Below are 14,232 nucleotides of genomic sequence, written 5' to 3'. Positions count from 1 at the left end.
TACAAATTCTACCCCACCCTTTCGACTTACGGGTTGCATTTCGTCTGAATGTTTAGTAGTCAGCACTGAGACATCACGCTTATCCTTCCACTTCAACGCCACCAATTTCCCACACTTTGCACTAACTACTCCTTTCTTCAGTTCATTTTTTAGATCCATTGGCATAACTTTGCGCGTGATACTCACTGTTCCAACAGCATCTGTTGTCCTCTGAACTAATCTCTGGAAAAGTTCGGGCCTGCTATAAAAATTGTCCATATAAAACACATCTGCTCAAGTCTAATAGTTCTTCGCACAAACTTAGAACAACTTTTGTTGAGGAAAGATCTGTGTCTTTGGTGATTTCACAGCCTAATTTTATCCCTGATCCACTCTAAATTATAAAATTCCACAAATATTCTGTGGAATCACAAAGTTAAAAAATTTTAATCCCAAACCGGGAAGCTTTCATAGGAATATACTGTTTCCACGAAAGTCTATCTTTCCACAATAACAAAGATTCATCGACACTTACTTCTTTGCCCCGTATGTACACTTTCTGGAACTTATTTTTCAAATATTCACTTACCGGAAGAATTTTGTACAATTTAGGATCTCTTTTTGCAATTTCCTTATCGGTGTTATGTACAAAATGGAGAAATCTGGTCAGCAATGAAAACCTTTCTTCACTCGTTACATTGGGAAAAAATGGTGTTTCTAACATATGTTTCCTACTAAAATACACCCTGAGGTTTGGTCTCTGAATTATTCCCATCAGCATAAGGAAACCTAGGAATATCCTAATTTCATTCGAAGTTATGGGAACCCACTTTTGAAAGCGCTATTTTATTAGCGTCGGGGCAAGAAACTGTCCCGCCAGACAAGTTACGTGACCAAATGCCATGGGGCTCCGATAAGAGGGTGTCGCAAAGCAGAAAAGGAATAACAGATTCATAAATGTTGACACAGGCGTCAGGCAACTTCGACCCCGAGGTTCGTTACATCGTAAATCAGACACAGCTTCTTTGTCGCCAGTAAGCCAAGCCAGTAAAAAGAAATACACACACAGATAACAAGCACTCAATGAAAGTTAGCTAACAAATTATCTCTCTGTAAGCAAGTCGGAGTGTGAGTTGGAACAATTCTTTCGTAAGCAGCAGACACCAGATGCTTTGTCGCAAGCAAAGCGAGTAAAAAAATTACCACACACAAACAGATAGCAGGAATGAAAGAAGTCAGTGTTAGCTGACATATACATTCACTGGAAGTACACACATCAGAGCGTAGGTGTTAAGAATTCTTAGTAAAAAGTTTGGACGCAATATATGCGGCGCGCACGCTTACAACACGGCTTTGAGTGGACACAGACGGTGCGTCGCACATGCTTAGGGATTTAAATGGCTCCGCTAAAAGTCATGCTCAAGGGGTTAATAATGCGCCTGCGATACCATTGGATATGAATCTGAGCATATTCCATTGACCTCTCTTCTTTATAATCCATCCCCCTGAAATGGTATGCCCTAACCATTATCCACCCCTTTCCTTCTCAGTCTTCCAAGTAGACTTTTCCCAAGAAATATTCCTGTCAATATTGTATATGCAATACTTGTTTCTCATGTCCAAGCCACATACCTGCTCCATTATAGCCTCTTAGATTTCAGTGTCTTCACAGTAATAGGCGACCCATGAAAGTCTTGAACCTCCTCATTATATAATATCCTAAAGTGTTCACTTACATCATCTTTCTTGGGCCCAGGTATTTTCCTTGGCACTTTATTTTCAGACATTTGTAAATTATATTCTTCACTCAGATTGGAAGACCACAGTTTTATTTTAAACTATCATATAAAGTGTAATATCACATGCTTTGATTGAATGATTTGTTTTATTTTTTTCCAGGTATTCACATTATTTCCAAGAATTTGGAAATCTTATAGACGAGAACAGCAAAAATATGTTACAGAAATCCTGTGTACCTATGGATAATAGTCTGCAATCCTATGGAAGTTTTCAGTTCAAACAGAAGAATTGCCATGAGAAAATTAATAGTGATGTCACATGTAATCAGTTCTTCCTGTATAAAACTCCTTCCTTGACTGATGATGCACATGAAAGAAAGTCAATGAAGAACTATGACAGTTCATTCATTGATAACAGTGTGTCCTGTAATAAAAGGAGCAAGGAAAATCAGAATACAATGAACCCTATCAGTTCTGTTTTGTCAACACTGGGGCCTCATAAGAATGGAGTTGCAATGGAGCCAATTTCAAAGAGGTAAGCACTTATTGTATTTGTCTCACTATAAAGTAAACATCAAATGTCTCCTGAAAGTTCGATTGCAATTTTAACTTCATGCAGCAGATACTTGCAAATGCAGCTGGTCAGGAAATTTCCCACCTTTTACAGAACCCAGATGTTGATTAATGTGTTTACAGGAACTGGCCACTGAACTCTGTCCTCAGTCTGCTGAATCCATTCCACATCATCCTATTGTATTAACACATTCAGGACCGGAGGGGCCAATTGGCCCTCTACGTTTCTGTAGCATTGCGGACCTGGCAGGCCAATTGGCCCTTTTCTGACGCGTTGTGTTGCAACCGACTATATCTCACTGTGTGGCCACGTTGCATCATTACTACTGCGTAGTTCACCTCGGGAATGTTTGCTAGCTTAGCCATTAACGTGATCATGCTCATTTCCTGTCACACCCTAAAGAAAAAAGCATCTGTTCGAGTTCAAGCTTCCACGTATGAACCAGGAAGTTAGCAGTGCAACAATTATCAGAGACAAAAGCAGTTGCAGGCGAAGCGTTCTCTCGAAGAACAAGAAATATTAGATTTGTTCTACGATGAGCTATCAGATTTGCCAACTGCTTCGTCTTCTGATAGCGAGGCCAGCCTCAGTGAAAGTGACAGTGACAGTGACAGGGGCCACAGGGCCCCCCAAAATATTGTGTCCAGTGAAAGTGAGAGCTCCGATGAAAGTTTCCAGAGATATCATACGCGCAAGCACTTCTAGGAGCTCTGGTAAGTGTTCTCCAAAAATTTTTGTTCATAAAATTAATTAGGAGATTTTATATTAATTTTTAAACTGAACAGTGCACAAGTTAGGGTGCTAGGCTTAAAAACCCCGGTCCCCAGGGTGATTTAAATATCTAAACAACCGTTCCGCAATGTGTTAAGATCCATTTCAGTACTATTTCCCACTCTGTGTCTGAGTCTCTCATGTACTTTCTTCCTTTCAGGTTTCCTTGTTACAGTTAGTTTTATGCATTTCTCATATCCCCCATGCATGTTACCACCTTTATTTAATTATGTAATAATATTTGATAAAAGGTACAAATTATGCAGTTTTTCAATTCTCTTGTTACTTATTATGGCACAGGACCATATAATCTCCTAGGCACAGTGTTCTCAAAAACCCTCAGTCTGTAAGAAAAGAGATCGAATTATAATTCCGTGTATATTACTCTTTCCTAAGTGAATGGTAGCAAGCATTACCAAAAATTAACCTGTCCCTAACTTTTTCATGATTTTGATTTTGATTTGTTACTGTCATTCCCAAGTGATTGCACTTTGCCACATTGTCAAAATATTTATTAGCAATTTTTGTATTATGATTTTGTCGTGTATTCTGGTAATGAAACTTGAAATTTACTTCCATACCAAACATTGACTCCACATTGTAATTATTAATGATATTTTTGGCAATAGTTTTTAATAAAACATCTACCAGAACTTGATGATCTTGAACAGAATGTGAAATAATTTGTTTCATTGTTTGGATATAAAGCATGAATTATAAATTGTATATATATATTTCTGTGAATGCACAGTTTTCCTCAAGGAATTATATTATTGAAATATTCATATCTTGTTTTATGCATATTATCTGAGAGATAATTTTTATAGAAATCTCAGATGGAGACCCTCTTGGGTGAGTGTTTTTGTAGTTTTCCTTCCTTCTTTCTTTGTTTCCTGCCTCCCCTCACCTTTCCTTCATTCAGGCTAAGTTACACCTTAAAATATAACAGCTGGAAGTTCAGTTTACTTCTTGGTTTGAAACTTTTATTTTTCATTTAATAATAAATACTTTATATATTCTTCTGCATAAGATATTGTTCAGCAATTACAAACGTGATAGTGGTGCGAAACTTTTGTGTTTATATCCAACAATGTTAATATAGACAAGCTCTGCACATAAGTATATTGTAACGTGTCTGGAATCCAGAAGTCACTTCTATGGAAATGCTAGAACAGACCGTTGCATAAGAAGTAACAATAGCGATACTGTAATTCCAACAGTGAGCTGTTGTATCTAGAACATCGAATCTCCATGGTAACGACAAACAAAGCAACGTCTCCATGGTTATAACGGAGGGCTCGTTGCCTAACAGCGGGCAAGGTTATAAATAGCCCAGCTTCTGCGAGAAACAGTGCGTCTCGGATCAGTCTTCGAAGAAGTGAGTCGCGGAACAGTCTCCGCAGAAGAAAGCTTCGGATCGCCCGTCTAAGAAGTCAGTTTGGAATATCCGTCTGGGTCCAGTATCGCCGGAATATTGTAAGCAGTGATTGTGACACTGCAAGTGAAAATGCCTGTAAAGTGTGTGTAAGTGAGCGAAGGAAATAAATTCGCTATACCAGACGACGGCGTCAACTTATTTGTAACGTGACAACCAAACACGCTACATTGGTGTCAGAAGTGGTTTACGAACTTAAACACGCCTTATGTTACTGCTACAAAATGGAAATGCAGCAGATAATGGAACTCCTGCTGGCCATGCGAGAAGAACGAAAAGCTGACGAGGCCAAGGCGGAAGCCAGACACAAAGAGCTGATGGCCGATTGGAAAGCCACCCACGAGAAGATTGATCCCCACCCAGAAGCGATGCAGTCCATACTGGAGCATCAAGAAGTCCCCGTAGAAGACGCCCCGAGAATACCGGTCGGAGAACCGAAGAAACGGCGTAGGGACGAGAAACCGGCCGCGGAGCGCCGCCCCCAGAAACCGAAGGATTCGGCAGGGGAAAATCGTGGGCCCCAAAAGGAATTGGCCACCACAAGAAGGAAGACATCCCGTCGCGCGACAGTGGCACGACGTTGGAGAAACGACTCCAAGAGGAAAGCTCCCCAGGGAACCCTCGGATGCCAGCGGAAGAAACTGGCCGTTGCCCCCAAAGCGACAACATGCCGTGCGAAAGCGGCACGAAGACCGCCAATAGACAACAGGATGTCCCTCCGTACAAAAGTAGTACGACGTAGGGGACGCACCATGGGGACCAGCCCAACTTGGAACAACGTTGCAAGGGGAGCCCCTAAATGGCGAAGAGTTCAGGTTGGATCGGAGGGCAGTATTAGAGTAAAAGACGCAGACACAAGACAGCGGCTGCATCCAAAAAACGAGAGAACAGCCAGCCGAACCCTCAGGAAGAACCAAAGACTAGAGATTGAGACTCAAATGATTGGACCTCATACCAGCCCGAAGACAAAAATGAATTGGACCCTGTGGAGGGGCTGACCCCCTCCAAAACGAAAAAAGGGAACCGGCCATTATGGGAGGAACCGGTAAAGTGCCGGCCTCCCCAGCAAATATGCATGAAGAATGAAAGTGAGGAATGAATGTGAAACAAGGCGACAGACAAATTCTGGACCACGGGAGTGCTCGGGGGCGAGCACCACCGAAGAGAGGGGCGGATGCGGTTAAACGAACACCACACGAAGACGCCAACAGAACGGCAAGGCCGGATGCAGACGTTGCCAGCAAAACACCGCGGGATCGAAACCGAGGGAGGACCTTTAGGCTGTTCGGGGACGAACAACCTTTAGAAGGGAGCAATGTAACGTGTCTGGAATCCAGAAGTCACTTCTATGGAAACGCTAGAACAGACCGTTGCATAAGAAGTAACAATAGCGATACTGTAATTCCAACAGTGAGCTGTTGTATCTAGAACATCGAATCTCCACGGTAACGACAAACAAAGCAACGTCTCCATGGTTATAACGGAGGGCTCGTTGCCTAACAGCGGGCAAGGTTATAAATAGCCCAGCTTCTGCGAGAAACAGTGCGTCTCGGATCAGTCTTCGAAGAAGTGAGTCGCGGAACAGTCTCCGCAGAAGAAAGCTTCGGATCGCCCGTCTAAGAAGTCAGTTTGGAATATCCGTCTGGGTCCAGTATCGCCGGAATATTGTAAGCAGTGGTTGTGACACTGCAAGTGAAAATGCCTGTAAAGTGTGTGTAAGTGAGCGAAGGAAATAAATTCGCTATACCAGACGACGGCGTCAACTTATTTGTAGCGTGACAACCAAACACGCTACAATATGTTATTTAATGAGACAACTTGTCTCATTAATGTGTCAGTGACTTGATGAGCAATATTTAAAGCTAGTGCACTTCAAGCAGAAAAACAAGTATTGGTTGACATACCAACATTAACAAGAATAATGATGACATTAACAACAGTAATGATAATGGCAATAGCAGGAACAACAACGATCGTGATATTAATAATATGACAGAAGTAGATGATCTCCCAGCTTGGTAAAGAACAGCAGTGACGTTCATTCTTCTAAAAAATGGTAATACTGCATAGTCCAGAAACTACTGTCCAATTTCATGCCATCCTACGGTGTGACAAGGTAGCACACTGCTAGGCCATTAATTAAATTGCACATTATTGTTGGATGGTTAATTTTCATTGCCTAAATGTGTGGGACTGGAAGGTTAGAATAGGACAGTAAGCTTAATGGGTTCCATTTGAAATTTCAAGTGACTTAGTCCCACCCCACTAGCAATAAAAAAAATAATAAATAATATCCATTTTCTTTCTTACCAGAAACAGCATTCCTAATCATGTGATGGTGAAAGGCTTGGATGTAATTGCTGACATTTCCAAAGACTCTGACTTTCATAGCGTTTATGTCAAGATAGCAACACGTGTGAACAGTGTCATACCATTCGTTAAGATGGCTTACCCAGACATGATGGGTGGCAACAGCTCCAATACCCTTGAACCACTGAATGTTAAAGACCGTAGAGTCTGCAGGTAAGTGAAACATGTTTTGTAGCTGTGATTTTTGCAGTTCTAACAGCAATGTATAAAGATCTTCTGGGGTGTGGCTGCATATAGAACTAATTTCATGGTACAGAGTTTACGTGAAAAGTTATAGTTATTCACCAGGTTGTGAAATAGCCTCCTTTTGTATAATGAATACTTTCCTCAAACATATTTACAAAAGCCTGGCATTGAACTCTATCCTGAGCCAGTTCAATTCACTTCATCCCTTCAGACTTTATTTCTTTAAAATCAAGTGTAACAGCATCCTTCCATACATGAGAGTCTCCCAAGAGGCCTCTTCCCTTTATGTTTCCTGCCAAAATATTGCATGCATGTCACATTTCAGCCATCTGTCCTACATGTCATGCCTATCCCACCATCCTTTATTTAATAAACTCAACAATATTAGGTGGTAGGACAGATTCTTACCATTGCTGATCAAAAGATTCACATTTCTGTTTCAGAGCTAAACTTCTGGCTTGTGTAGAGCGAGGAATTGCCGAGTTTGAGGGTGCAAACAAAGAGGTGTATGACCTGGATGCTCTTATCACAGAACTTCCTGCACAAAAGCAAAGTAGCAATACAGATAGGTGAGAAATTAATTTATCTTGTAATTTTTTTTTAATTGTTTCATTTTTGGTCCATTACACTATCAATCACAAAGTCGATAGAAAGTCCGTCAAGTGTAACAATTTGTAGGTCACTGCTTTATCACTTCTGCCTTACATGTTTCGGTTTTAATACAACCATCATCAGAGGCACATAGTATAATCATGAAAACACTGTCGTTGTTTAAGATGTACACAGTTATGTTTGCTGCGTGGATGCTGCTACAATATGTCGACGTGTAAAAGCACAACACTTGCTAGGATTGTTGAATGCACTATCAATTCTCACATTCCATCCGAAACTTCCCTCAAGTTAAAAACGTCAATGTTAAAATATTTAAAAATTTAAAACATTTGATGTAAAATGTTTTAAATTTTTAAATATTTTAACGTTGACGTTTTTAACTTGAGGGAAGTTTCGGATGGAATGTGAGAATTGATAGTGCATTCAACAATCCTAGCAAGTGTTGTGCTTTTACACGTCGACATATTGTAGCAGCGTCCACGCAGCAAACATAACTGTGTACATCTTAAACAACGACAGTGTTTTCATGATTATACTATGTGCCTCTGATGATGGTTGTATTAAACCGAAACATGTAAGGCAGAAGTGATAAAGCAGTGACCTACAAATTGTTACACTGGACGGACTTTCTATCGACTTTGTTATCTTGTAATCTTTACATGATAGTTTCATGATTGTAATAAAGGAATATAAATGGTGTGCTAGAGTTCGTGTGCACTAATTCAGAGAAAAACCAGTACCCAGAAACAGCAGTGGATATCCTGAAGTGGCATCTGTGTTTCAGAATGGTGGAAAATGTGCCCTGGAAGCAAGCCTGGTCCACTCAGAAGCTTCAAAATAAGCACATTACTTGGGGATGTGACCAAGACTTAGACAGTCTTGTTAGTTGTTGGCAATTCAGTTAAACTGACACACCATTTCATTATCAGCCCCACCAGACACTATTCCCCCAATAATGAATGACGCTGTTTTCCATGCCATAGTTGGATGCTGAGTCAATCCAGTATTGGTTTGGTTTGTGCATTATGCCAAATTCATAAACATCTTCTAATGTAAACTCATTATTTAATATTACATTTATATGTGTTTATATAACCTTCATACCTTATTACAGTATTATTTCACATAATGAAACAGGATCACAGTCATCAATCTTACTCTTTATAAGTATGTCTTCAGTGTACATGTTTCTTCTGTATGTGACATTACCCAGGAACACAGCTATGAAGTAGACTGGACATATGTCTTGTTCTTGACTTTCCAGAGTTTTTTCTTTTTTGTGTGAAAGGAATTAGGATAAGGAGTGCCCCCTGCCAAGAAAATGAAAATGAAAATGTTCACAATCATGGCATCATTATTTCACTATATTCGAAACAGGGAATGTAATTTACAGTTTAGTTAGTTCTCCTCAGTTTTTAAGGAGGAAGACAGCAGTGATGGTGTGAATTATATGTTCATTAAATGTCATTGAAGTTTCCTAATGGTCACTATTCTTTTTTAATTAGGTTGCTCTTTAATTCAGACGAGGTTCATCTAGGCCAGAAAGTCACAACTAAGACTCACCTATGTTTTGAGTCACGTTTTGAAAGCGGAAACCTTCGGAAAGCCTTCCAGGTAACAGAAGTACTTCTCTATGTTTTTGATAGAAGAGTTGTCTGTTTGAACCTTCAAATTCCATAAAAGACGGGGAACTTCTTGATGAACTAATTGACTGTCAGCTTCTTAAGAAGGATTCTTCTCCATGGAATTTATTAATTTCTTTATTCTTAAAATAAAGTTTTGACTGATGGAAGTGTTAATGTTCTTAAACGTTTTGTATTTTCTTGGCAGAACAATCAAACCATGCCAAACAATGAAACAAAAAATATCTGAAGAGTATTCCAGCACAAGGAACTGAATCTTAAGTCCTCAGGGAATGGATAGGCAATTGTATTGTAACTGGGCCTGCAAAACAGTGTGTGAAAATTTCTGTACTTACGAATATCTATTTTCTTACACTGATTGACCATACTTTTTAGATACTCCAAATTTTACGTAAATTCCTTAGTTCCTTGCATGCATACTATATGTCTTTGCCAATCATATTTTCCTTTATTTAATTGCCCTAACAATATTAAATGTAGAGTACAGAACTTTGTTTTTTATTTATGTATGTTGTAGAAACTGATAAAGGGCCATGTTGTCAAAAATATCTGAAAGTCACCATGAGCTATTCTGAATATTTTTCAGCTTGCCCCTTTAGCCTGTGAATTATAGTTTCTTTGTCTCTGCCTCAGGACATTTCTCACAGATGGATGGATTGAATTTATTAGATCAAATACAATATGCAGTCTCTATAAAATTACTTTGCAATTTTAAAGCATCATTGTTTTTTTAACATTTGGTATAAAACATGAATGAATCATGAACTGGTAGAGAAGCTGAAAGTTTGCCTGTGTTGTAAGTGAAACTCAGTCTTGAGACCTATTTATTACCCTGCACATGTGCATTTGTTATCCAAATTCTTGCCATGCCAAACTGGAAACCTGTGGAATTACAGGCTCAGCTCCATCCCTGATCTGAAATGTTGATAACCTCGGCTTTGACACTCAACTACACTTATCTTACGTAGCCCCACAGGTACAAGTGACAGAGTAAAATGAGAAATTATGGTAGCCAGAATTTCAGAACTTCTATTCTAATTCATTGCAGTGGAAAATGTTCATGTAAACTATCATGAAAAACCTTTACACCTGTTTGAAACTTCACATGTCATCACAAATTGAAGACTTCATTATCTGCTCTTGATGCTAATTCTGTGTACAGGTATTGTTTGCAGAGGTCTGAATGAACATCCTGTTCATCAGATGATTGAAGAAGATATCTAAACTTTGGCCACCTTGTTCTCTAGATCTTTTTCTACTATTTGTTTATTTGTAACACTACATAAAACAAGTTGGACCAAATGTAAAAGTCAAGAACATGGACCATTTAAAGTGAAGAATTATTTTCTGTTGAGAATCTAATGCCAGCTGTTGTCATTGAGGTGTGGCAGTAATCATTATATGAATGAAATATGCATAGAGCAGTAACTGAACCTTGCATTGATTTTTCTGATGATTGTAAGGTTGGTGAACATTCATTGTTACTCTTTATTTAACCTTTCATTCATGTTCCTAGCATTAACTGTTACATTATAGGTAGGCTTTAGAACTGCACTGTAACTGAGACACAGTGTATTGTCTGGTGTATCCTTCAGTGCTTGAGTCACCACACACCAGTATAATGTTATTCTTTAATGCATATTTCAGATTTCTTCTAAAGAGTATGACCTGATCCTCATGCCAGATGTCAACTCCACTCGCCATCATCAGTGGTTTTATTTTGAAGTTAGCAACATGGAAGCTAATGTTCCGTATGTCTTCAATATTGTCAACTGTGAGAAGCAGAATAGCCAATTCAACTATGGTACTACATATTATCCTTATATAAACTGAGTAGTTGTTGTGTAGAAAGTTTCTCCAAATTGTGTGTGACAATATGGTGTATATATACGAGTATGTTAACTAGAAAATACATAAAGAAAGCAGTCTTCTGGGATTTGGCACCGTGTATATGTGGTGTTAACCGACGTTTCGGATGAACGTATCGCCTCCATCTTCAGGGTAGAAGAAAAAATATAAGAATTCTGCAAGCGGAGAGACCGTGAGAACCGGTAAAAGCAGCTGCTTTTACCGGTTCTCACGGTCTCTCCGCTTGCAGAATTCTTATATTTTTTCTTCTACCCTGAAGATGGAGGCGATACGTTCATCCGAAACGTCGGTTAACACCACATATACACGGTGCCAAATCCCAGAAGACTGCTTTCTTCATAGTCACCGCCGTGAAAGCCTCAAATCTTACGTAGAAAATACATAATTTGATTGTGAGAAAATTATTGTACTTTGTCCGCATAATGACAAAATTATATTAATCATATAATAACATGATATGTATAACTTAGAAAATCATGTAGGTTACTCGAGGAATGTTGTGAACTGATCTTTTTGATAGAGCCTGATGTACCATCTGAAATAATTTTTTACCATTTTGTATGTTACAAACCAACAAATAAGAGTGAAAGAAATTTATATTGCATCATGCATTAATACCTTTGAAATTGTGTTCTTCTGCACATAGGTATGAAACCAATCATGTATTCTGTCCGTGAGGCTATTTTGGGGCGTCCAGGATGGGTTCGTGTGGGTACTGACATCTGCTACTACCGGAACTGCTATCAGAACCCATCATCACGCAAACCACGTTCATACCTTACAACAACATTCAAAATTACTTTCCCACATTCATATGATGTCTGCTACATTGCGTATCACTATCCATACACATATTCACAGCTGCTGGTATGTACAAGTAGACATATTTGTAAAATTCGTATATTTGCATTAATTTATTTCAGTGCAGATCTCTTCATAATGATTTTAACAGTTGTTCATATCGCAGTAAGTTACCACACTTCTTGATAAAAACTAACTCCTTGCTGCAGGGTGTTCTTCAAAAGCTGATAGTTACCTGACCACTCAAGAAATTCCCTGATTTAAGGAAACCAAAAATACATTATTGTTTATGAAAGCCAACAATTTTATATTACCACAAGCTTCTTTAATCCAGTTTGTAGCTTCATACCTTATAATATCTATTTTAATGTTATCTCCCATCTCCACCTAGATCTCCCAAGTTGATTCTAGCTATGTCGATGCCTTTTTTTTTTTTCAATGGCCCTGTCAGTAACTGAGATTAGGTAGACTAAAATTATTGGCTGATAGCAAACAATCAGTTGGAAAGGATGTGAAAGGAAATGGGCATGACCTGATTTAGAGTATTATCTCGGTATTTACCTGAGGGACAGAAAATTCAGAAGAAACCTCAATCAGCATAGTCAGTGTTCCAGCAAAAATTGAATCTGAGCACATCCCAAATACAAAATTTAATGTGTATTTCTTTTTCCCCCTCTACATAAGACAGTAATAAAGATATTAGTTGATTAGTTGCAGAAATAGGCATGTCAGTGCAGACATCAGAAGATGTAACTCAGTGTGTACATTTTTTACGTTACACAAAGTGCATTTTTGGGATGGTAAATATTTTATGAAATAGAAAAAAAATTCTGGTTCTGGTGTTTGATATGTGTAGTGATTAGATTTATGTTTGCAAGAAATGAATGTTGTGGACAGTAAGGTATGCACACCAGAAATAGCACATTTGAATGATATATGTTTTCCGTGGCATATTCCGTTCCACTTTGTAGTATATATGCACATTCGTCAGAGACTGACTTGAAACAGAAAAGTGTTTATGAATATAATGAATTGTCGCTCACTGTAGTGGAAAAGTGTATATAACTAAAATTGTTGAAGAAGTGGATTAATTTAGAGATTTAAAGATTAGTATGAGTCAGGATAACTCAGTCTGGCAGTGACTGGCAATGAACTGGATGTCTGGGGCTCTATTCCCTTTTGGGAATAGAAATTGTTCTTTCCACCATCTTGTCCAGACTGGTTGCTGAGTCTGTTTACCCTCCTATCAAGTGGGTACCAGGGACTCTAGCTGAGGGTGAAATGGCCAGAGTGTCTGTTTCATCTTGTGCTGAAGTTAAGAATACTTCAACTCCAGCTATCCGTACATCTTCATTGTGTGATACATAAGCACAGGGGCAACTGTGTATTTCAGGTTGCAGTTAGTTTGAGTGGGTAATATCTGGATGAATGAAATAATTTAAATGCCCTAAAAATTTCTTCTTACTCTTTATATTTGGTTTCAGGCTCACATATGGAAATGGTCTCAAACTGTGGATCCTGCTTCCATTTATTTCCGTGCAGAATCTGTTTGCTTGTCTTTGAACAAAAATGAAACTCCACTGATCACTATTACGGCACCGGAATCAGATACCAATCCAATTGTGGTAAATACATCAAATTAGCATTTTTAATTTTATTCATTATCTTTCCAACATGAAACTGTAATACTGCTACTCCAAGAGTAGAAAAGTGTGAGAGTAGTGTAGACATCATGTTAGATTCAAGCCATCAAGAAGCCTTGTCTTCCTCTTTATCAGTGTCTTTTTTTGTTATTTTTCTCCTTGTCCCTATCCTTTTATTCCTTGGTAAATAATTAAAGAGTCTACTGTATAGAGGTATGCATATGATGTGTTAACTTGGCTCTGTGCTAGATAAATATGTTTGGATGTCATGAACTCTCTTACTTTATCAAAACTCTACAGTGCAACTTGACACAGGCTGAATTTTATTCATGGAAAGCTTCTGCAATTTGTAGTCACTAAAATAATGAAACATTCTTGTAATAGAATCCAGGAGACTTGAACATTTCTTTCTTCCAGACAGATTTGCATTTAACACAAGAATCTGTTTACAAATAAAAAACAATTGCACAATACAGCATCATGTGTTTAAGTTCTAAATCATAAGTCAGAAATACATGGTAGTTATATGTGTGCACATGTGCATGTTATGTTGTTGCTGAGGTGTACATATTTTTGGTTTTATTTTTTATTGTTACTCTGGCCAAGAAAG

General features: G+C 38.6%; 1 protein-coding gene across 5 annotated transcripts in view; it reads left to right on the top strand.

Annotated features, from left to right (window-relative positions):
* LOC111868820 (cytosolic carboxypeptidase 1) overlaps positions 1-14,232 on the top strand; it is a 108,357-nt gene that overhangs the window by 50,351 nt on the left and 43,774 nt on the right. For all 5 annotated transcript variants that reach the window (XM_023859832.2, XM_023859830.2, XM_023859831.2 and 2 more), the window contains 7 exons: positions 1,879-2,253; positions 6,812-7,021; positions 7,498-7,623; positions 9,172-9,280; positions 10,957-11,113; positions 11,825-12,045; positions 13,464-13,604. In XM_023859832.2, coding sequence (XP_023715600.1) covers positions 1,879-2,253; positions 6,812-7,021; positions 7,498-7,623; positions 9,172-9,280; positions 10,957-11,113; positions 11,825-12,045; positions 13,464-13,604 — 1,339 coding nt within the window. The remainder of the gene's footprint in view (positions 1-1,878; positions 2,254-6,811; positions 7,022-7,497; positions 7,624-9,171; positions 9,281-10,956; positions 11,114-11,824; positions 12,046-13,463; positions 13,605-14,232) is intronic.

The sequence above is a fragment of the Cryptotermes secundus genome, unplaced genomic scaffold, assembly GCF_002891405.2.
Source record: "Cryptotermes secundus unplaced genomic scaffold, Csec_1.0 scaffold257, whole genome shotgun sequence".
Lineage (NCBI taxonomy): Eukaryota > Metazoa > Arthropoda > Insecta > Blattodea > Kalotermitidae > Cryptotermes > Cryptotermes secundus.
The sequence above is the reverse complement of the archived record's forward strand: the minus strand, read 5'-3'. Positions and strand labels throughout refer to the sequence as shown.